Here is a 23,419-nt window from a genome sequence, read left to right as displayed (position 1 = left end):
GATCAATCTTGTCGTTTTTTCCACCTCACCCACAACAGGACGAAACTTCAAAATCCCACACCAAATGCTCTACAGCCTGGACTACTCAGTCAAACTCCCTAACCTTTCATTATTAACTTCTATAATATAACCCTTTTTTTCATAAATTTAATAATATAAACCAAAGGCTCTTCTCCCCAGGAGGCTCAGAGGTGGAAGGTATAATTAAGTGGAGCGTTGAGACTCTAACTTATGTTTTCATCAGACCAAAAAAGAGGTCACTTAGTTCTGTAAATGGGAGCACCTCAGAAGGAGACGCGTGTCCCATGACAGCTGTATCCCAAATCCCAAGCCAACCGCTTCCCTGGAAGAAGCGGTACCGATTGCCCATAACGCTCGCTCACAACTCCAAAACCTAACTTGCCAAACCGGTGTCCTTTCACCCTCTCCCTCTCACATATAAGGAATTCAAGGAAGCAAATACTCCACGCCACAGGAGCCTCTCTTTCTTTTCTCTCACCACCAAAACATATTTATGAACCCAGGCGTTGTTGTATCCAGAAAGGACATGGACCGGATCAAAGGCCCATGGAGCCCCGAGGAGGACGATGCTCTGCAGAATCTCGTCGAGAAGCACGGGCCCAGGAACTGGTCCCTCATCAGTAAGTCTATCCCTGGCCGCTCCGGCAAGTCCTGCAGGCTTCGCTGGTGCAATCAGCTCTCCCCTCAGGTCGAGCACAGGGCCTTCACGCCCGAAGAAGACGACACCATAGTCAGGGCCCATGCTCGCTTCGGCAACAAATGGGCCACCATAGCCCGCTTGCTCCAGGGCAGAACCGACAACGCAATCAAGAACCACTGGAACTCCACCCTGAAGCGCAAGTGCGCCTCATCCATCATGGACGACCATCTTCCACCGCTTAAGAGGTCCGTCAGCGCCGGTGCGGCCATCCCCGTTTCCACCGGACTCTACATCAACCCTCCCACCCCGGGTAGCCCCTCCGGATCCGACGTGAGCGAGTCCAGCGTGCCGGTTGCATCCCCCTCACATGTCTTCCGTCCTGTGCCTAGGACTGCCGTGGTTTTACCGCCAGTAGAAACAACCTCCTCCTCCAATGACCCTCCTACTTCCCTTTCCCTGTCCCTTCCCGGTGTCGACTCTTCTGAGGTCTCCAATCGGGTAACCGAGTCTGCCCACCCTGTACCACCGCCACAGCCGTCGAACACCATCCCTTTGCTGCCAATGATGACTGCTCCGATGTCGGTTGTGCCCCAGTTGAAGCCACCCGGATTGGGGGCTTTCAATCTAAGTGCAGAGTTTTTGGCGGTGATGCAGGAAATGATAAGGAAGGAGGTGAGGAGTTATATGGAGCGGCAGAATCCGAATGGGATGTGTTTCCAGGCAGCCGATGATGGGTTTAGGAATACTTCCGTCAAGCGAATTGGGATTAGCAGGGTGGACTCGTAAATATGATCAGAGCATAGTTGGGATGAGAGAAAATGCTGGTTTGCTCCTCCTCCAAATGGGAAAAAAAAAGAAGAAGCAGCTTTTAATTTTTTTTCCTGTCTTTTTTTTATCATCAAAGTTTCTAGGAAATAATTTTGGTCAATGTACAGTCAGAGAACTCGATCCATAAGCGGAAGAAGCAACGAAGAAGCACGGAGATACATAGATTCTAAACGAGTCTGAGAAATTTCTGTAACTGGTTTTATCGTCTCTTGGTCCTGTTCTCCAGTGAAACAAAAACAAAAAAAACAAGCTTAGAATAAACAAAATCCGTCAAATCTATTTCCTTGCTTGTGGAACATAAATTTCAATCTGGGTTGGTTTCGGATTAAAACAAGTTAGGTTTTGGAAAACTTGAGTAGCCGAACTTTGAAGTAGTTAAATTAGTTTAGCGAGGGGAATATTACTGAATCGATGCTGGTTTCAGTCTGTGTGTAGTTTCTGTGTCGGGACCTAAAATAGACAGATATAATTTTATGGTTTTTATGTATGCATGAATTGAAGGAGCAAATTTGAACAAATATATAAAACTGGGAGAAGACAAGAATAGTGAGAAATCCATAGGCATGCTGATTAAGTTAAAAAGTGATGATCTCAAAGGAACAGTTTAGTAGAGCGTGGCCCCCATGTGTTCTCAGAGATAAGAATGAGTAGCTGGTACAGTAAGAAGAAATCCTTCTCATGCGTCAAGGGTTGAATTGTTCAACTCCGCCATCAAATTGATTATTGCTTTGAAATATAATGCATCAGTTGAAAGAGGGGTTATAAAATTGCAGAAAAAAATAATTTAATAACCGATGATGTGTTAATGCATTTCGTTATAACGGTTTCAAAGAATGTAAAAGCTGAATCGGTATATCCACACTATATTCCAGGTATAAACAATTCCTCACCTGATTCTAAGCCACTACTTTCTTTCATTTCTATTATTATATTTTCGTATCAGTGACATTGATTGCCAATTTAACCCATCATATATTTTTCTCATCTATTGCATGACTCTAATAATTCAATATGACTTTGTTTTCCATTTTTCTATTATTACGCTACTAATAAATGATAAATTATATAAAAATATAAGTATTTATAATAAAAAATATTTTTCTCTGAATAACAATTCTTGTATCTCATGCTTATTTTTTTTTTTTTTTCTTTTGAGCATTAGTTTAAAATGGGTATATTCAATTTTATTGTTCACCCGTCAAAATTGATCTTGATAAAGAGAATAGTGACGTTGACTCTACCAACGGTAAGCAAAGAATAACGTGCCTGATATAACCAACCATTGGTAGTTTAGCTGGCAACTAACGGATTAACAGATAAAATATCTGATTTTCAAGATGTTCCGGTGGCAGTTAATTAACCACTAAAACTTTAGCACAATTTTTATTTAAAGTAAAAAAAATGTAATTAAATTATCTAATGTCAAAAGGGATTCTGTATTGAAATATAAAAATGTTATTTATAAAAATGAAATATTTTAAATTAGGTTATAAATATGGCCTGGGAAAACTGCTTGATTATTATGGGGAGGTAGGTCCATGCTCTTATTACCTTTACAGCAGGCAATTAATGAAGCCAAAATATAGCAGTGAGACATTATATTACAGGTCTGGAAAACGATTACTTTGAAACGGAAGAAAACTGAATTAGGATTTGGTTTATAGATTTTCGTAATAATTAGGTAACTGTCCTATATTGTTGATGATGTTCGCAATAGTCCAAAATGCTGGCCAGTTGATAAAGAAGTACACGAAGGAAAAAGTTCTTTTTAATAATACTTTTTTAATAATTTTTTGACATGATTGTTTGTAATTGGTTTGTTTTAAATATTTTTTAAAACATAAATTTAAATAGGTCAGTAAAGTGATAACACATATACCGTTGTCAAAAAAATTGTCAAAATGTATTGTGAAAATATCATGATCCAAGATAAAAATAAAAAAATAAAACTAATTATGCGTTATGTAACGAACCACTTTCGGTAAGTAGTGGAATTTCGCTCATCATTTACAGTACAATAATAATATGTAAAGCCTATCAAAATTCAATGGATCAGAGACACTGCATAGGAACTTATTATCATCGCCGTTTTCAAATGTCTCTCTAATTCAATTTTATTTCCAATAATAAAATTTTGAGTTTTCATATCAGGAAATGATTAACTTGGATGCAAATGATTAAATATTTCTTCTTTGATGTTCACCTGCCGAAATCTTGCACCGGAGATTTTTTTTTTTTTTTTTTTGAGTTGGATTAAGACACAAGCCAAGATGAATTAGTTATATGTTTAGTTTAGATCTGAAATAAACCAAATTAATAAAATCTTCTCTCTCTTTTTCTTTTTTTGTTGTTGTTGAAGTCTTAGTTTTGGGATATGGTATATGATTATTCTAATTAATCAATATCGTTTTTCTTTTTGTATTTTCTTTCCGGTTACTTCTACGATATTGTGTTACTTCAGTTAAAAATAATTAATGTTTTTAATCAATTGACTATAATATCTTGCGAGTTTATTATATTTTAGATAATAAGTGTATTAACCAGTGTAATAATGTTTTCGGTGCCAACTAGTATATTTTACGAATAAAGATGTACATATACACATTATTTGCTCAGGTAAATGAACGCTATTATTGCAATTATGATATACAAAGAATAAAAAATAGATATGGCGAATATAATAACAATGGTTTATACCTTCCCAAATTAATTTTATTTATATATCTTATCTTAAATGGATTATATATGTTCACGGAATGTAATTGCATGATACGAGTCCAGCCGTTTTAGTGACAAGTGGTTGGATTGATCTTCATACAAGATTATCAAACTCATCCAATAAAGTGATTGTGAGATAAATAAAGTCATATAATTTTATAAAAATAACATAATCAGTACATGAGAATATACATAAATTCGTACATATTAATTAATTAATTGAGGTGATTGTACCATATTTAAGTCAATAGTAAGTAAGTCAATATAGTTGTAATAAATAAGTAGTTTATGTGAAATAATTATGATGATCGATTATTACATTTAATATCAGTTGACTGAATGCTCTCAATCTTAAATATCACATTATCTTTTGTAAGTACCATTGGAGCAATTGTAAATCGAGCGAAGACTGCATCAAATAAAGAAAACAAAAGAAATAGGTGAAGAGCAAGAAGAAAGTTGGGATCAAAACACTTCGAAGTTATTAGCACTCAATCGATTTTGACACCCACCGTGAGACCAAACAAGCACTTATAAACTCACATGGTAATCACAAAAAAATGACGAGCAACATTGTGTTAGAAGAAGCTTCAAACGACTAATTGAACCCAGGAGAGGTGATGAGGAACCTAAATAAAAGAATGAATGAAATGTAGAGCATATTTGAGCAAGAGTTAAAAGCCTTGCATGTGGAAAGCGCAACCATGTGACAGAGTCGGGATATATTGAGAATCTTGTGCCCTCCATACCGACTAGACAACTGCATGATGAACCTGACTATATAGTTCGGGAGAGTAGCAAAGCCATCAAGGATCATAACCCATCAAGATTGTCAAGGTTGAACGTGATGAAAGAAGTCTTCCTCACATGAGTAGTCGATCAAGAAGTCATTCACTATAAAGGAAGGTCGAAAATTTGATCAACATAAGAAATTAGTCTACCGACAAAGTCATAATAGGAGTAGAAGCAAAGATCACCCTTTTGAAATAATCAACGCGAACACTACAAAAAATTTTGGAATTATTAACAAATTTTTTTGGCGAAAATACATCTGTTGATAAATTTGAATTAATATTTTTTTTAAAGGTTTAATTATCATTAATTTTAAGCCACGAATCCATTTTCGTTAGTAAATTTGTCGATACTTACACACTTTAAAATTTGTTGCTAAATTTTGTTAGTAATTTAAGATTCTTATTACGAATAGACTAATCCATTGATAAATTTGTCGTAAAAAATAACAACAATTTTTTTTGCAAAACACATAATTTTCTCTTAATACCCATTTCGTCTCTTTCCCAATTGAATCCTAAGTTTCTTTCTATCATTGTAACACCCGTGATGATAAAAATCTTAAGCCACTTGTGTTTGGATAAATGACTTTTAACTAATGGGTCTACACATTCGTTCCCTTTCCTCCTAGGTAATCTAGACTCGACATGTTCCTCACATGAGTTTTTTTTTTATTCTCTATGATAACTTTCATCACCACCCTTATACCATGGGACAAGGTTGCATTCAATGACATTGACACGTGATTATCAACAATATTGTTACTATTTGAATCCTTTCTACAATTAGAATTTTTGTTTAAACCAATACTAGATATGCCTTTGAACTTATAAGTAGTCGGCCTCCAAAAGTATTCTACCTTTGAAGGGATGAACTATTCTTACTCAGATGGTGACCTTAGCGCAATCTTTTGGAAGTTGGTGGTGAATTAGGTCGAACGAAGCTGTCGTTTATAACAATATGTCTAACGGTTTACCATCCAGCAAAATGGGCCAAACAAATTACATTCATAGGCCAATAGTCATGACTTTTCTACTTCCAAATAGCACATCGTGTCACGTGCAACACATCACTCATGCCCCTGCACCTCCCTCCCCACATTAGCCTTCACATTTAACCGTTGCATCCTCTTCGTTTTTGATATTCCTTATGGGTGGAGGTACTATACCTTTTACTGTTATAACCAAATATACAATTTTTTTTTTTTTAAAATAAACTTTGCAAGACGACTACCAAATATTGACATCATGTTTGACAAGTTAGCTATGGATTGATTACTACTATTTTTTTTGAAGTTCTTTACATATTGTTATCATGTCATGAAAAGACACAGGTTGGTGTACTATAAGACCAAGTACCTAACCACCATAACAATATTAGTCTTGTCTTAGGACGATGTGACACATAACACAATCAAACACGTCCTAAGTGCCTACACTACGTGCAACTCCCACGGTGACTACTACTTAGCGACGTGACTAATTACCTGTCGATTTATTGAAATTAATGTTGCATCGACTACTTTGTAATTTAACATAATATGATCAAACATTGACTCAAACAAGGTAAATGGAGCATCGATTCCAAGCTCTGACCATTCTGGTAAGAGCGCACAAACATAATAAATTATGTTATAAATAATACAATCATCGATATATTTTATTTACGTTCTCATAATTACACACTTTATACTCTGTTAATGTTTGATACCCACTTTAACGTCAGAGCATCTTATGTAAACACAATCATCTTTCATTTGATTGAAGACAAGTATAAAAGAGAAAGAGGCAAACACTATTGACAACCAAAATTGAAGCCGCTTAAAGTTGAAGTCTTTGTAGGATACCGCTTCAACTTTGTAAAAACATTTAAAAAAATTATTTCAAATTATATTTTATGTATTATTGACGTTCAGTTTGTTTTTAAAATTCTATTCCATTATTTTTATTTCGGAAATCATTTTTGAAAAGTTCCTCTTGATTTTGCACATCGTGAGGGTGCTTTTATAAACTAAGGGTGCAGAAAGATAAATCCATATCGTTTTGTTTCTTTTGAGCAGTGCTTGCCCGTATTACAAGAGAAGAGTTATCTGGGAACAATATAAACATAAGAAAAAAACCTATTTGAGGCCCAACGTTATTTTACAAAACAAACTCACGTATGTTGTTCTTGAGTATTCACATTTACAAAAATCTTAGACACATCTTAACTATTTTTTTCAAATATTATTCACATCGTGGTTGATATGAACTGAGATAGAACAACAAGAGAAAATTTAAAAATTTCTAAAATAATTACTTACGTAACATATTTTTCAAATGTTTTAAGAAAATGCATTCGTATAGTTTGTGTATCACAGATTATAAGCACTGTTAGTTTTATAATTAATTTTGTGGTATTCTTATATGAATAATTTAATAATAATAATAAAAATTAAATAAATAAATAGTATTCTAGCTCTTTAGTTGAAGCAATATAAGGTGTTGAGGAAAAATAAATGTAACTTTCGGCGAAGAAAAAAGGCAGATTCGTAAAGGGGAGGCCCTTTCCTTTAATTTTTGAAATACGATTGAGACCACGAATGAGGATTCTGCGTGTCCTGAAATTGGATACACCATTTTGTCGTCCATCAATTGTCGCAAAAGAAATTCAATAAATAACCATACAAACTATAAATTCAAAACAATTTAAATTAATATATCGAATTCGACTAACAACATCCAAAAACAATTTAGATATTTTTATAATTTTATTCGCTTGATGGATTGAATTTTACTATAGAAATGAACCATGTCTAAAAAATAATATCTTTAGTCTAATTTTTCAATTGAAAGGGATTAAAATGTTTGTATAAATGTGCATAAGTAAATAAACTATTTACAAATATTACTTGATTAATTGTATGTATATAATGCGTTTAATTGATAAGTTATAAATAACTCAGTTTGATGAAAAAAATGTGAACTGTTTTTAATAATATGTCGTGAATGAGAATATGTGTAATATTAGTTTAATGTTCACGAATGTCAATAATAACCAAAAAGTTAATATTAAAATGTAGGAGATATCTAATACAAATATTCTAAAGTGTAGAATTGGCTAGTTGCAGTATTCTATTTGATGTAGTTGATAATCCTTTAATAAATTTTGACCAAATATCTATCCTTTAATTTTAAGAAATCAGTTGTAAAATAAAATTTATATTTAATTATATATTATAAATTGATTTTATTTGATGTGATAGTTTTAAATATTATAGAACAATAAAATAATTGATATTTGACAATGATTAAATATTAAAATGCAGGAGAACCAGTGAAATATGATCTTAAAACTGGGCATCCACGTGAGAAAAATAATAGAGAATCTCGCAATCTTTTTGATTGTTAGGGGAATGTGAACCCAAGTACAAATACTCAGTTTACTGCTAGTCGCTAATGACCCTTCCACATTGATTCCACCGTTACTTTTGCATCTGCTACTCACTTTTCCACCCTTAACATTCAAACATTTGCACTCAAATCTTGGAACCAAAGATCCTCTTTGTTTCCCAGCCAAATAGAAATATTCTCTACTCACATTTTACACTGTCAAAGGTTTAAGTCTCCCCACCTTAAATAAAAAAAAATACATCATTAAACCTATCTTTTAATATATGTGTTTCAGATGTAGGTCCCGAGATAAAACTCAAACCGACTACTTTGATTGGACACTCCGATCGATCTTTCTTCACGTCTGAACGGGTGCGACTTGCACGTTAGTACTCCGACGCTCAAGTTAGCGAGATCACAGTAATATCCAAGGTGAAAGTAATTAGATCCAAAGTAGTTTACCTGGTCAACCATTTCTGTATTTATAGGCTTTAGACATAACTCTGAACTGTGAATTACCCGCAACCGTCAACCCATAATCCCGGATATTTCGCCCGCTAAGTGCAACTGCCACGCATGCATCCGAGATTATCGCCCCCAAGATCTGTCTGCTACTCCACGTTGGATTTCTTCCCTTCTCTTTCATGGTCGATGATCTCAGCCTCCCACCCGATCAATCTCCTTACGCCACCGATCGGCTCACTTGACCAACTGATCTTCCCTCCTACCTAATCGATCCTCATACACTACAATATGTATAGTATGATATCTGAGTCGAACGGTTAACATCTAAGACCGATCAGTCTATCCAGGTTAAACGCTCGTCAAACCAGATTAAACGATATTGACTGCAATTGGACCATTATTTAAGCAATTAGGCTAATGGTTCACCAAAAAATAAAATAATTAAGAATATCTAATTAAAAGACATTTATAAAACTATTTACAAATAATCAATTGGATTTTCAGATAAATCTGTTAAAGTAAGTCTGTTTATGTTTTATTAAACTTTCGATAACCTATCAATTAAGAACCAAGGCTAAAATTTAGATTATATTCATACTTCAATCATACTTAAATATATTTTATAATGAGCTGCAATTTCACTGTATTGACTTCCACAACATGAATTTTATTCATTAAAAATATTTGACATTGATTTATTTCCCTTATTTAATGAGTGCTTGTTGATATTTGAAATAGTGAAATATTTTATTTATTTAATTTTTCTTGTTTTCCCATATCTTTAGGAATGTCCATGAATAGTGATTCATTTTGTATTCAGAAACTCTTCATCCACCCAAACATCCCTTGACGGGTCCCACCCAAACAAAGCCCTCCACCGTTCATTAACTTCAAAAGCAAACACCATTGGTTTGGCTCGGTCGTTCAAGATGCCAAAAGTAATATTTTGTGTCCCCCCACGTCTCTTTATTTGGGTATAAACACTCATATGCCACTTACAAAGAGTTTTGAAGCCAACAATTCAGCCAAACACAAGAACATCAATGAGACTCTCTATTTCACTTATGCTACTTCTCACAGTGTTCGTCGTCACAATGCCAACCCTTGTAAATTCTAGACTCCTTCCATCACAACAAAACCTCACTCATCATAAACCTATCAAGGATCAACCACAGTTTACACTTTCACTCACCAAACACAAACCCAACACTATAAGAACCCGTCTTTTGATTCAGACTCAAGTCACCACCATGTCTTCAGGGCCAAGCACCAGAGGTTCCGGTCATTAATCATCACCGCTACCGTCATTTTATTTCTTTACCCGCTTATGTAATACATATAAGTTGTATATATATCAAAATTTCTGTAAACTTTGTCAATATCATATTTAGATGTTCGTGTATATTTTCTCACAACAAAAATATCTTCTTCTTCTGCACATGAAATAACAACTTGGACATTCTTTTAACTTATACCAGCATCCATGGCAATAATGCAGAAACTAAAACTGAGTACGTAAATTCACCAAATCAAGTGATTTCTATGTGACTCGTGCCGAATGCATGTAAGTACGCTATTTAAGCGAATGATATTGTTTAGTTTAATTAATCATTTTGAAATATTTTACAGTGTAAATATTTTCAGTAAATATTAAAATATCGTACTAGTATTCCAGTGCATATATTTATGTTAATCTGATTAAAGGATATATATACTATACTTGACTAATTCAATAAAATTATTATTATTATTATGGTATAAATTAATATGATAAGACTTACGTGTCCTCCATTGGGAGTCGTTTTTTGAAGCCCATTCAAAGCATGCCTACGAAAACGGTGGTTTGATGTTTGAAGGCCCATGGTTTCATCTTTGTGCTGTCGATATCATATAATATTGTTGTGTCACTATCTATCTACATTCAACGTTTTCATTGTCCTTTCTACCCCTACGTTCTCTCTTTAACACGTATATAGCATTCACCACCCGATTCTGTGTTCGTTTTGGTAGAGAAAAATAGCGGAATGACGACGATGGCGGAATTGACGACGACGAAGCCCAGCCGGAGCGACGAGATTTTGGATACGGAAGAGCAATTGAGGATCTCTTATGAGATCAAAGCCCATTTCGATGCCTTGCAACCCGACCGACCCATCAAACCCAACAGAAGCGAACCCGGATCGCCACGCGCCGTTAACCACTCCCTCTCTAAGAACGATATTCCGGAGCTTCATAAATTTCAATCTCTTCAATCTAGCTCTCATGTCTCTAACCTCTCTCTCTCTGTCTCTCTCAACCAATTATCAGAGAAAAATAAGTGTTTTTGGTGTGTTTTTCTGATAACTGCTAAAATTGACAGGATATAATTTCAACAGAGGGGGTGGTGAACGCACAGGATGAGTTTGTGGAGACGAAGTACTATAACGAATTGGCGTCCATTGACAAACAGCATCACACGGTTTGTGAACAATCCCTTTCTGGATCCACAATTAATTAAATCAAACTGAAGCATCTGAGTTTTATTTTTGTGACCTTTTTGAAAATTTTCTATGCGATTCAGTTTCTTGGACTTTTTCTTTTCTTTTTGCTTTCGTTGTTGAACAGACGGGGAGTGGATTCATAAAGGTTGTAGCAGAAGGTGAGGAAAGTGGGTATAAGATTGCGTTACCCGGTAGCCATGTTAATGCAGTTGAAACAGAAATCCAACCCAGAGGATATAAAAGCAACCCTGCCACCAACGACTGGGTTCCTAGCAGTGATGATTATCAGGTAGAGAGAAATAGTGTTTATTATATACACGCGTAATATGTATTATGTTATTTATGTAGGATGTTGAATTGAATAAATAACCTGATGTTCTTTTCATATTGTAAGTTGTAACAGGTTTTCGTCTCCTCAAAGCCAAATAGAAGCGAGTGCTCTTGATCTGCTATTGCTAGGTGAAAATGCTGTATTTTCTACCGGCTTTTTCTATTATATATGTCTATTTCTTTATAAGAGATGAGGTGTGGTGGTACAACTGTTGTTGTATGGGAGAAATATCACTCATATGATTAAAGATTATGAAAATAATCGAAGTAGTTCAAGTGCACTTGCTAGTTCAAATAGACAATCAATCTAATTGCACCCATACATTTGTTCTCATACTTGAATACACATTAAATTTCACTCTCAAGTCCCTTTTATGGAAAGTACAGACATAATAATTATACTTGCATTCTGGATATTTTTCGAAATGATTAATTAATACACACCAATGCATAATTCAACGCGATAATGTGATTGTACATAAATGAACAATCAAGGGAAAAATCAGAATATCTTGCTGATGATTGGACGCGTTTTGCATTTGGCCTCCAATGGAATGGCCTTGGGCACCAGAGTTCCCCGTCCTTCGGTCATGTCAACTTCCTCTTCTCCGATCCTTTCCCATTCAAAGCATTGAATCAACGAACCCAAAGTCAAGTTCAAAGTTTTTTGTGCCATGGCTGCACCGGGACACGCTCTCCTCCCCAACCCAAAAGGCATTAGCTTGTTTTCGTCTATAGGACCATCCTCAAACCTCTCCGGCTTGAAGCTTGTTGGGTCAACCCACAGCTCCGGATCCCTATGTATGGCCCATGCATTCACCATTAATATGGTGTTACCTGGTACATCATACCCTCCCACAGTGCAATCTTCAAAGGAGAAATGAGGCAATAGCATTGGCGCTGGAGGATGCAATCGCAGAGTCTCAGTGATTATATTCTGAAGGTAGTGCAATTTGCTTACATCCTCTTCCTTCATCAAACACTCTTCTCCAATCAGGGTGTCCAATTCAATCCTTGCTTTTTCCAACACTTCCGGATTGTTCAACAAATTCGACATGGCCCACTCCAATGCTATGGCGGAAGTCTCTGTTCCAGCCACAATCAACACCTGCAAAAAAGAGTCTATAAACTACGAATCATGCAAAAAAATCTAAGAGTTATGAAGGTACCATTATAAGGCCTTTGATAATTTGGTCGGTGTAATACTCAGGCTGTGACTCTTGTAAATGCAGCATACGTCCTATCATGGTGTTTGAATCTTGATCTTTGTTCCGATGTTCGTCAATGAGTCCTTGAAACAGGGCGTCCATCTTCTCTCCAACTTTTCGTAACTTCGTGTGGCTACGGCTAAAATCGAACCATCTGAAGATAGGGACAAATTCTCCGAGGTGTGATCCCAACCCGAACTGAGCCATCTCATTCATGAGGTCTCTGAACTTCTTAGCCTCCTCAGCGTTGGTCCCCTCGTATTCGGAGCCGTAGTAGCGTTTTCCACACACCATTCTCATGATTGTGTTGAATGTGAGATCCGCGAACATGGACCTCAACTCCACTCTCGTGAACTCTTCTTTGTTGGAGGTTCGAGCCAGATTTTGGAGCAGCTTCAGAGTCTCGTCGATTCGGATTCCCGAAAAGGAGTTGAGACGGTGAGAGGAGAGGATCTCGAGGGAGCTTATACGTCGCAGGTTCCGCCAGTGGTCGCCGTAGGATGCTGCTAAAAGAATGGTGTTGTCGTAGCCGAGGAACTTGGTCTTGATAGAAGGGAAACGATTCGCGAATATGATGTCGTTTGTGGTGAAACATTCTTCGGCGGCGGATGCAGATGAAACGACGAGGACCGGCTGTGAGCCGAACCGGAAAGAGAAAATAGGTCCGTATTTTTGTGAGAGGACGTGGAAGGTGCGGTGTACCGGCTGTTTCAGCTGGTGAAGGTTGCCTATTACCGGAAGAGAAGGTGGACTTGGTGGTGGGTTTTTTTGTCTTTCTCTGAAGAATACTAATTTTATGCCTATGAAGATAACAAGGAAGGAAATAATCTCGATAAGGTGCTCTTCCATGACTCCGGTTTCTTTAGCAGAATCTCTACCACCTTATCTATGTGTATATATCCATATATAATTAAATCCTTTATTTAATTATTTTAAAAACAAAAATATGTAATAAAAAGTACATGTTTTCGGTATGGATAATGATACTTAGACAATATTTTTTTGACAACATTTGAACATCATCTACGTGTCATTCTATGATTGGTCCATGACAACATTTATGATTATTTAAGGTCAAGTTATATCAAATATTTTTATAATTTTTGTTTTGATTGTGAGCTCGAGTCACTACTACCTTCATAATTTATCTTTTAACCTTGTTCAATTTTGTTTTCTGATCTCCTTCGATATCCTTCAACGTCGTCCAAAGGTACGCTCAGTGTACAGTTTGTACAGTCATTTTGGAACAGTAATAAATGTGTAGTAAAAGTGAACCACTTACTTCATACATTTGACATGTATGTATAGTTTTTGTCATGGGCCTGAGATTAGTGAAATTTTAATCCCGACCCAATAGCTCTAATCACTCCTCACCTTAATCCTGACATAAATCACAGATTTTGACTAATTGTTCGTCTTAAGTTGTCTGGTCATGTCTTTACAAGATGATTCCTTGACCATCCGGTCCCTAAAATTGGAATAATGGAGACTATCCTTAGGTGACGCACCCAAATCGTGATGGTTCAGTGGCCATCGAGCCCATATGGTACAATTTCTATTATGATGCTATCCGGTAACTGATCATTTAGTCTTCGTCTTCACTCTAATGTCCGAAGGTACACTTACCTTTAACCTGTATTTATAGTTTTTGAGATGAACCTGAGATTAGTAACTTCTTAATATCGATCAAATGTTCAATCTCAATCCATTACCATTAATTATTATTTACCTTATAATCCTTGTAAAAAAACTTGTCTATCGAACACAAGCGAACGTCCCTAGTTCTGGACATTCAGTATTACTAGTTGGTCCAGCCATATTCAATGTGGGTTATTTTGTAAGGTTGTCTGACCCCTCCGATACACTATATTTTTGATTAAATGCTACACAAAAGAAGTTAAAATAATAATTGTATGATATACATGACCTAAAGTGAGTGGTTGGAGTACTATGTTGATCAATCCAACGAAGCCTCATGTTTACATTAGGTAGTTAATCGACCTAATAATTTAGCAAGGTAGGACTAGTGGTGTAATTCAACAGGTAATAAAATAATACCTGAAAGATCTAAACAATTCTAACTACGTCTGATTAAAGATATTGATAGACCATTCATCTCGTAAGTTTGTTTTTATTCTATTCGTTAGACACTTATAAATACAATACAAATACTTAAAAAGTCACATTGAACTATATCCAAAACAATCTATTGTGATAGACAAATCATTAATTCCACGCCTAACTAACATGAGAGTATATTTTGTAAGTCCATCCCTTGGTCAAAGTGTGAAGATAGCAAAGAAGTTACGTAGAGAAATGTTAATCCTACGAAACCTTACCAAAACAATAATAATTAGAATTATGATGTAATTGTATTGTAAGAAAAGGAAAGGTCGGCAAGATATAAATGGCAATCTAACTGTATTGTAAGAAAAAGAAAGGTCGGCAAGATATAAATGGCAATTACCCAGCGTCCTTGAAAAAAAAAATTCTCTGCATTACGTCCAACTATTTTTACAGCTATCCGCAGATTTTAAGAAATAACTTTAATTTCATATATTTAAATAAAAATATAAATATATCAAACCAAATGTTAAACAAATTTTATATGATTAATTTTTTATATAAAAATGTATTATTTATCATTAAATTTTGTTAAAAATATTAAAATAAAATTTTGCTAACGACTATTAACAGGTAATATCAAGTTAAATACTATATAACATTACCCACTCTATGAAGTGAATACTTAAAAACTGTACTCCATTACTTTTGGATATCTATTAAATATATAAGTGTCTATTTTTCTCTTCCTAAAGTGTAAAAATATATATGGAGAGGTTGTTGGTTGACAACCGTTTTGATGTTTCAAGTACATTGGCAATTTCGTGTTAATCATAAGTAATTATATTCAATATATGTATAAGTTTAGCAAATTGTGTTTCATAATTTATATTGTTTAGAATAGTAGAATTCGATTATTTTAATATTAAGAATTTAATATAAATAGAGTTTTTATAAATGAGTTTTACTACTTTAAAAACACACTATTTTTTTTTAAATATTTTTTTTAAAGGTCTATTTTCTTTTTAGATTTTCAGTAATCATCTATTTGTTTAAAAATCAAATATCATTAGAGTTATTTATTTAATACAATAAGTTGTTTTTTCTTCTGTTTTTATGGTTAGTTCATTCTTTCTTTGCATTTAGCTTTTAATGGTTCACATGTAATGTTTGAGTTTTCTTTGTTAGTCTATGATAATAAATGAGTCTAATAGTGAGCCTTGGTTGTGTTTGTGTTGTTCCTATGGATAGATTGAACTTCCTTTTAGTTTTAAGGTGTTTTAAGTGTTGTTGATTAGTTTAGTGTGACTCTGGGATAAGCAAAGCTAATTGCACACTCTTAATGTGATTGATACATTGTAATTATTAATTGTTTGCTTGTATGGTGTTTTGCTTGTATGTTTGACATGTATGAATAAAACTTAGAGAGTGAAATTTAAATTAGGGTTATAAATTTATTTACTTGGATTGCGTGATGAAATTAAGAATGTTGCTTGTTTGGTATTGCAAATGTTGTTGTTTTGAATCATTGAATGCAGTGTAATTTCAATTGGGCATTTGTGTTGGTTGTTGGACTAACATAAATTTGCATAATTGTACTATGTAGAGTTATGCTGACTTGTTGGGGAAGAATATACTAATTAGGAGAAATCGAAGTCAAGGAGCTATTAAATTGGTAATCGTTGGATGAAACCAAAGTCATAAAGTTCACTTTATTTGACAATCATTGGTTGAGAATATACTCGTCGTTAGACAAGATTAAGGTCAGATAACTATTGACTTAGTGGTTGTAGAGAGAGAAAATTCTCGTTGAGCGAAACCAAAGTTAGAGAGCTCACTAAATTGAAAATCGTTAAGCGAATAAACTCGTTAAATGAAGACAAAGTCATAGTGCTACTAAAATATTGGTCGTTGAGCGAGACCAAAGTCAAAGGGCTCATTGAGTTGATAAGGATTAGACCATACAAGTATCGCCTGACGAATTTTTGTGATAATTTAAGCTTGTGAGTTCCAATGATAATCTCACTCTGCCAGTTATCTGGTCAATGGGTGATTATGCTTTTAGGCACTACTCATTTAGTGAACAAATAGTCTTGTTAAGTGATATTATTCGAGTCTAATTCTATTTTTATACATTCTGTTATTGTATATTTAATATGTTATTTTGTAAATATTAATTTGATAGTTGATTTATAATATTGTGATTTTGTTAGTATATGACAAATCATAGTTTGGAAATAAGATAACTTTAATAATTATTCACACTCAAATTTAAAAAATTGTAATTCATTTTAATCAAATTATTAATATATATATATATATATATATATATATATATATATATATATATATATATAAGTATCAAAAAATTCAATTTTTGAAATAAATGTCCTAAAATTTAAAAGTATATCATTATATAAATATATTAAAAGTATAATAAATTTAGAAATCCAATTGACCAAATTAATACAAAATAATATAAAATGAAAATAATATATTTGTATATCTTACAATTTTAGAAATTCTGAAAAAAATAAAAAGAAATTTAGGAAAGAGAAGTCGTGCCTCTCTTGTAATATTTCTATATAATTAAAAATTAATAAAGTAATAAAAAATTAATAAAATTGTTTAATAAAATGGGCTTAAGAATTTTGATACAAAAGTTTTGATCAAGTTATGTTACGTTATAGTTTAAATAAATGTGTAATGAAGTTTTATTCTCATTATAGGACTTAAAGTCACGTTTTACCCTCACACTCTATCACTAACATGGAAGTTTTGTTTTGTAAACACAACTTCAATTTCATAAATTAGATATGTTGTGTGATTTGATAGTAACTTTTTTCACAATGAAGTAGTGTCTACATAGCACAACTTGACTCCATCTGTAATTTTTTTTAAAAAAAGTAATTCAAATTAGTGATTTTCAAATCAAATTAATTGAGATCCTTCAATTTATCGATTTTGATAACTAATAACAGAACGATCTCTTATTAATAACTAGTTATACCAAAACATACTATGAAAAACAAATTAATACATGTTAGAATTACATTTTAAATGCTTAGTCATACTTATTTATTTTACCAATAACTGTTTGTAATACATGATCAAATTAACTAAAATACAAATTTAATAATGTTTATGTAAATTTTTTCATTTGGGAACTTTCCAATCATTCTTAATGAAATAATATTCTGTTTAATGAGAGATTATGTAATCACCTTAGAAGTCAACACAATGTATGAATATGATAGAAATCAGTAGACCGTACATGATACAAGTATAAGTATCTATTAGGTTAATTTCTTATTAGGTCATCAAATTTAATTCTAAATATTAGCCTGAATTTTGTTATCTTAAAGTTACGAGAAAAGATGTAAAAATAAAAAAAGAAAAATTGAGAGAAATGTATTTAAGTGTAACGACAAGTTGAGAAAAAATTGTTTTAAGGAGTCTTAAATACTAAGATGTTAAAAACTATATAATGAGAAATAATAGGGAGAGTTGTTATCCTCTTATGCTACAACAGATTCATATAATATTTTAGAAAAATAGTTAACTAATACGTATATGTATTTTTTAATCTTTACAGAAGATTATGTATATTTGTAAAATAATTATAGATAAGATTATTCCAATTTATTTAATTATATTTTCAATACCATAACAGTACATTGTCAATACTTTCGTACCCAGCCAAATCTTATCTTCCTCCTCCCTTAATTTAGTTTTTATTTATACACTTCTCACAGTAGCAATACAAAAGAGTTTTTTATTTATACAGTAATATAAAAAATAAAGACGTAATAACTAATCAGGTTTAAAGTAATTTAAGGGGATTTAAGTGAAAATAAGAAATTGTTGGTGACGATTTGACGAGGTTTGCATTGAAGCTCCAAAGGAATGGCCTTCCGCACTATATTTCCTTCTCCTTCACTCAGCTCAACTTCTTCTTCGCTAATTCTCTTCCATTCAAAGCATTGAATCAATGAGCTTAAAGTTAAGCCCAAAGTTCTTTGGGCCATGGCTGTGCCAGGACACGCCCTTCTTCCCATCCCAAACGGGATCAGCTTGTGACCATCCACTGGCCCATTCTCAAACCTCTCGGGCTTAAAACTCGTTGGGTCAGCCCACAACTCCGGGTCTCTGTGTATGGCCCACGCATTCACCATTAACACGGTATTACGTGGCACGTCATAACCTCCCACGGTGCAGTCTTCCGATGATAAATGAGGTAATAACATAGGAACCGGTGGATTCAATCGCAGAGTTTCTGATACTATATTCTGAAGGTAATGTAATTTGGGAACATCCATTTCCTCCACCAAACGCGCTTCTCCAACGTGCTTTTCCAATTCAAGCCTTGCTTTTTCCAACACCTCTGGATGGTTTGCCAAACGGGACATTGCCCACTCCAATGCTGCAGCAGAAGTCTCTGTTCCAGCCACAATTAACGCCTGCAAAAGCCATAAAACATGCAGAAATGAGTCTTGAACTGTGTTAAAATGAAGTATATGTGAGATGTGGAAATTAACGACTCACCATAATAAGACCCTTGATGATTTGATCAGTGTAATACTCTGGCTGTGACTGCTGTGAGGAGAGTAGATGGTCTAGCATGGTGTCCGAACTTTCTTTCTTCTTCCGATGTTCATCTATGAGACCTTGAAAAAACGCGTCTAGCTTCTCCCCGAACTTTCGTAACTTTTTGTCAACGCTAAAATTGAACAATCTGAAAAAAGGCACAAAATCGCCGAGGTTGGATCCCAATCCGAACTGCGTCAACTCGTCCATAACCTCTCTGAATTTCCTAGCCTCTTCGGCGTTGGTATCATCGTGGTCTTCCACGCCGTAATAACGTTTTCCACACACCATTCTCATCACAGTGTTGAACGTTAGGTCTGCAAACAGTGGTCTTAGTTTCACTTTGGTGAAATCGTCTTGATTAGAAGCATCAGCAAGTTTTTGTAGCAGCCTGATGGTTTCGTCCTTTCGAATTCCCAGAAAGGAATTAAGGCGGTGATTGGAGAGGATCTCCGAGGTGCAGATGCGGCGTAGGTTGCGCCAGTGGTCGCCGTAAGATGAGACTGTGATGAGGGTGTTGTTAAAGGTGAGATACTTGGTCTTTGTAGAGTTGAAACGATTTGCAAAGATGATATCATTTTTGGTGAAACATTCTTCCGCTGCAGATGCGGATGAAACTACAAGAACGGGTTGATACCCAAAGCGAAGAGCGAAGATAGGACCGTATTTTTGTGAGAGGGTGTGGAAGGTGCGATGAATTGGGTGTTTGATCATGTGGAGGTTACCTATCAGAGGAAGACAAGGTGGAGATGGTGGTGAGTTTTTCAACCCTTTTCTGAAGAACAACAGTTTCAAAGTGACGACAAAAATGAAAAGGAAAAACATGTTGATAAGATTGTATTCCATGTTTAGCAGCAAAGTTCGACGGAAGAGTGAATTCGATACAAATGTTATTGTTATCCCTATTCTTTATACACTCTTTTCGGTGTACTTTTCAAGCTATCAATACCTCACAATAGTCTTATTCAAATTTGCATGGTTGCAATACTATTCTAACTCAGAAAAGTAAACAAATAGGGCTCCTCAGAATGAGAAAAAAAATCCAGAAAATTATTTTTTTATACACCCAGGTTTCTAGAAATACCTGTCCTTAGGTATCTTGTGTGAAAGGTCGCAATGATATTATAGCTCCTTTCAATATTTCATCACTTTTTATAACTACGAAGGGAAAAGGAATGTGGTGTCAAAGGTGCACTATATTAAAAGTGAAACTGCGATCACTCAAAACACCAGAAATTTTATTACATATGGTGGACTACCTAATGGTTCATCCTAGAATTTCTCATTTTCTTTACATTATAAATGTATATAGAAACAAAAAATATGTTAGAGGCTACTAATTCAACATGATAGATGATTTGAACATCCACAACAACTTAAATTTAGACAAATTTAGAAGATCTTGCTAACGATTGGACGTGCTTTGCATTGGGCCTCCAATGGAATTGCCTTGGCCACAATAGTTCCTCGTCCTTCAGTGAGGTCAATTTCTTCCTCACCAACTCTTTTCCACTCAAAGCATTGAATCAACAGGCCCAAAGTCAAGCCCATAGTTCTTTGGGCCATGCCAACACCAGGACATGCCCTCCTTCCCAACCCAAAAGGCATTAATTTGTGTGCAGCCACTGGGTCATTCTGAAACCTTTCGGGCTTAAAGCTTGTCGGGTCAGCCCACAGCTTCGGGTCCCTATGTATGGCCCATGCATTCACCATTAACATAGTGTTACGTGGCACGTCATAACCTCCCACGTTGCAATCTTGAGAGGATAAATGGGGCAATAACATGGGCAGTGGTGGATGCAATCGTAGAGTCTCAGATATAACATTCTGAAGGTATGATAATTTGGGAACGTCTTCTTCCTCTATCAGACGCTCTTCTCCAACTTCCATGTCGATTTCAATTCTTAATTTCTCTAATATCTCTGGCTGGTTCAACAAATTAGACATTGCCCACTCCAATGCTACAGCGGAAGTCTCTGTTCCAGCCACATATAATGCCTACCAAATTAAAAAACAACATTACTACAATCATGTTCCAGAAAAATGAATCAACATAACATGGTACAAAGTAAATTAGCAACGTACCATAATAAGTCCCTTGATGATCTGGTCAGTGTAATAGTCAGGTTGTGACTTCTGCGAGGAAAGCAAGTGGTCGATCATGGTATTTGAACTTTCCTTCTTATTCCGATGCTCATCAATGAGTCCTTGGAAGAACGCATCTAGCTTCTCTCCAACCTTTCGTAACTTTTTGTGACTTCGAAAAATTCTGAAAAGCGGCACAAAATCTCCGAGGTTGGACCCCAACCCAAATTGCGATATCTCATTCATGAGCTCTCTGAACTTCTTAGCCTCCTCAGCGGTGGTGCCGTCGTATTCCTCACCGTAGTAGCGTTTTCCACACACCATTCTAATCACTATGTTGAACGTGAGTTCTGCAAACATGGGTCTCAGTTCTACTTTCGCTGATTCTTCTTTACCAGAGATTCTAACCATCTTTCGAAGCAACTTCATGGTCTCGTCCTTTCGTACTCCCAAAAACGAGTTAAGGCGGTGATTAGAGAGGATTTCTAAGGAGCTGATACGACGCAAGTTGCGCCAGTGGTCGCCGTACGATGATGCCGTGATAATGGTGTTGTTGAAGCCAAGATACTTGGACGTGGTGGAGTGAAAACGATTCGCGAAAACGATGTCGTTTTTTGTGAAACATTCTTCCGCAGCAGATGCTGATGAAACGACGAGGATGGGTTGAGATCCGAACCGGAGAGAGAGGATAGGACCGTATTTCTGTGAGAGGTCGTGCAAGGCGCGGTGCAGTGGCTGTTTTTTCAGCTGATATAGGTTGCCGATTATTGGAAGAGACGGTGGAGCCGGTGGTGGGTTTTTCAACCTTCTGGAGAACAACAGTTTCAAAGTGATGACAAAAACGAAAAGGTAAAAGAGGTTGATAAGGTTGTATTCCATGTTTAACAAATTTCGACAATTCGGTTAATTCGATACAAATCTTGCGGCCATTCCAAGTCTTTATACACTCTTTTCAGTATACTTTTCAAATTTTCAATCCCTCGCAGTGGTCTTATCTCCATGCCTGCAATACTATTCCAACCCAGAAAGGTAAACAAATAGCACTCGGCACTTTCAAATAGACTAATTATAATTTCTTTATACTTTCAAATTTTTAGATTGGTATTAATATTCAAAGAACACTTTAACGTTCAAATCACATTACACTGTATTAATGTTACTGAAAAATTTGTTTTAAGAACATTTTTTTAATAACTTTTTAATAAGGCATACAGCGTGTGATTAGTTTATTTTAGACATTTTTTAAAATATAAATTTAAATAAATCAATAAAATGATGATATGTATCGTTGTAAAATAATTGTCGAAAAAGTGTTCTCAAAATCCTAATATTATATAGTGGTATTAGCTTATATGAGTTATATACTTTTTTTTATTCGATTTTGAAATATTTTCGAAGAAATTTATTCAAAAAGGTACTTAGAATAGTTGTGGTGCATCACATTATAAAAGATAGGGACATTTTGAAATTTCAACTCCAGAATTCCAGTCCTAAAAGGCTTTGATATGATGCGTAGGTTTATTAAATGTTGGTGAGAATGTAATCGTAATCTCGAACGCTCGAGAAAATTGACGGAAAAATCGCAGTCAAATTGAATGGTTTTCCACACTCTTCTGGAATGAATCTTTCAATTTGATTTCAATGTTTCTTGCAGAGAAAGAAAGACATTTCACAAACAGGATGAATGAAATTGCAAACTCTGCACTTCAAATAAATTCAACAACCATAAGCTGTGTTAGAAATTGTGACAGTATTGGGCCCGACCTATCTGGAGATAAACCCAAAACTTTCTTGGCTGCTACTTTCTGCACCCCGCTTTTTTCTTTCAGG

At 35.0% G+C, this 23,419-nt stretch overlaps 5 protein-coding genes across 8 annotated transcripts; 2 read left to right on the top strand and 3 right to left on the bottom strand.

Moving 5' to 3' along the window:
- Positions 1–267: 267 nt before the first annotated feature.
- Positions 268–1,768, top strand: LOC106778107 (transcription factor MYB44). Its single transcript, XM_014666022.2, has one exon. It carries the CDS (start codon positions 515–517, stop codon positions 1,445–1,447), a length of 933 nt encoding a protein of 310 aa, XP_014521508.1. The 5' UTR covers positions 268–514; the 3' UTR covers positions 1,448–1,768.
- Positions 1,769–10,781: 9,013 nt separating this feature from the next.
- LOC106778043 lies at positions 10,782–17,013 on the top strand. 4 transcript variants are annotated; one of them, XM_022787434.1, is made up of 5 exons: positions 10,782–11,099; positions 11,195–11,293; positions 11,440–11,604; positions 11,719–11,774; positions 16,524–17,013. In XM_022787434.1, exons 1-4 carry the CDS (start codon positions 10,860–10,862, stop codon positions 11,758–11,760), a joined length of 546 nt encoding a protein of 181 aa, XP_022643155.1. In that variant the 5' UTR covers positions 10,782–10,859; the 3' UTR covers positions 11,761–11,774; positions 16,524–17,013. The 4 variants fall into 4 exon arrangements, with proteins under 4 accessions (XP_022643155.1, XP_022643156.1, XP_022643157.1 ...); XM_022787435.1 differs by lacking the exon at positions 16,524–17,013 and adding an exon at positions 12,217–12,353; XM_022787436.1 differs by lacking the exon at positions 16,524–17,013 and having other exon boundaries at positions 10,783–11,099; positions 11,710–12,010.
- LOC106778042 (cytochrome P450 81E8-like) lies at positions 12,036–13,838 on the bottom strand. The gene is made up of 2 exons (XM_014665929.2): positions 12,815–13,838; positions 12,036–12,753 (listed from the first exon to the last, which is right to left on the bottom strand). The coding sequence occupies exons 1-2, from the start codon at positions 13,700–13,702 to the stop codon at positions 12,148–12,150; spliced, it is 1,494 nt and encodes a 497-aa protein (XP_014521415.1). The 5' UTR covers positions 13,703–13,838; the 3' UTR covers positions 12,036–12,147.
- Positions 17,014–18,594: 1,581 nt separating the features above from the next.
- Positions 18,595–20,577, bottom strand: LOC106776630 (cytochrome P450 81E8). The gene is made up of 2 exons (XM_014664113.2): positions 19,463–20,577; positions 18,595–19,377 (listed from the first exon to the last, which is right to left on the bottom strand). Exons 1-2 carry the CDS (start codon positions 20,348–20,350, stop codon positions 18,751–18,753), a joined length of 1,515 nt encoding a protein of 504 aa, XP_014519599.1. The 5' UTR covers positions 20,351–20,577; the 3' UTR covers positions 18,595–18,750.
- A 137-nt stretch (positions 20,578–20,714) lies between these two features.
- LOC106777449 (cytochrome P450 81E8-like) lies at positions 20,715–22,600 on the bottom strand. The gene is made up of 2 exons (XM_014665030.2): positions 21,590–22,600; positions 20,715–21,502 (listed from the first exon to the last, which is right to left on the bottom strand). Exons 1-2 carry the CDS (start codon positions 22,466–22,468, stop codon positions 20,897–20,899), a joined length of 1,485 nt encoding a protein of 494 aa, XP_014520516.1. The 5' UTR covers positions 22,469–22,600; the 3' UTR covers positions 20,715–20,896.
- Between the last annotated feature and the right edge of the window lie 819 nt (positions 22,601–23,419).

The sequence above is a fragment of the Vigna radiata genome, chromosome 11 (genome assembly GCF_000741045.1).
Source record: "Vigna radiata var. radiata cultivar VC1973A chromosome 11, Vradiata_ver6, whole genome shotgun sequence".
Lineage (NCBI taxonomy): Eukaryota > Viridiplantae > Streptophyta > Magnoliopsida > Fabales > Fabaceae > Vigna > Vigna radiata.
This window is presented reverse-complemented; position numbering and strand designations above follow the sequence as displayed.

Excerpts from the sequence above, each read along its gene's own strand:
- LOC106778042 (XM_014665929.2), bottom strand. The coding sequence starts at position 13,702 with ATGGAAGAGCACCTTATCGAGATTATTTCCTTCCTTGTTATCTTCATA. Across the intron at positions 12,754-12,814 it reads TTATCAAAGGCCTTATAATG|GTGTTGATTGTGGCTGGAAC; the intron begins GTACCTTCATAA and ends TCTTTTTTGCAG.
- LOC106778107 (XM_014666022.2), top strand. The coding sequence starts at position 515 with ATGAACCCAGGCGTTGTTGTATCCAGAAAGGACATGGACCGGATCAAA.
- LOC106778043 (XM_022787434.1), top strand. The coding sequence starts at position 10,860 with ATGACGACGATGGCGGAATTGACGACGACGAAGCCCAGCCGGAGCGAC. Across the intron at positions 11,100-11,194 it reads CTCTTCAATCTAGCTCTCAT|GATATAATTTCAACAGAGGG; the intron begins GTCTCTAACCTC and ends TAAAATTGACAG. Across the intron at positions 11,294-11,439 it reads TTGACAAACAGCATCACACG|ACGGGGAGTGGATTCATAAA; the intron begins GTTTGTGAACAA and ends GTTGTTGAACAG.
- LOC106777449 (XM_014665030.2), bottom strand. The coding sequence starts at position 22,468 with ATGGAATACAACCTTATCAACCTCTTTTACCTTTTCGTTTTTGTCATC. Across the intron at positions 21,503-21,589 it reads TCATCAAGGGACTTATTATG|GCATTATATGTGGCTGGAAC; the intron begins GTACGTTGCTAA and ends TTAATTTGGTAG.
- LOC106776630 (XM_014664113.2), bottom strand. The coding sequence starts at position 20,350 with ATGGAATACAATCTTATCAACATGTTTTTCCTTTTCATTTTTGTCGTC. Across the intron at positions 19,378-19,462 it reads TCATCAAGGGTCTTATTATG|GCGTTAATTGTGGCTGGAAC; the intron begins GTGAGTCGTTAA and ends TGGCTTTTGCAG.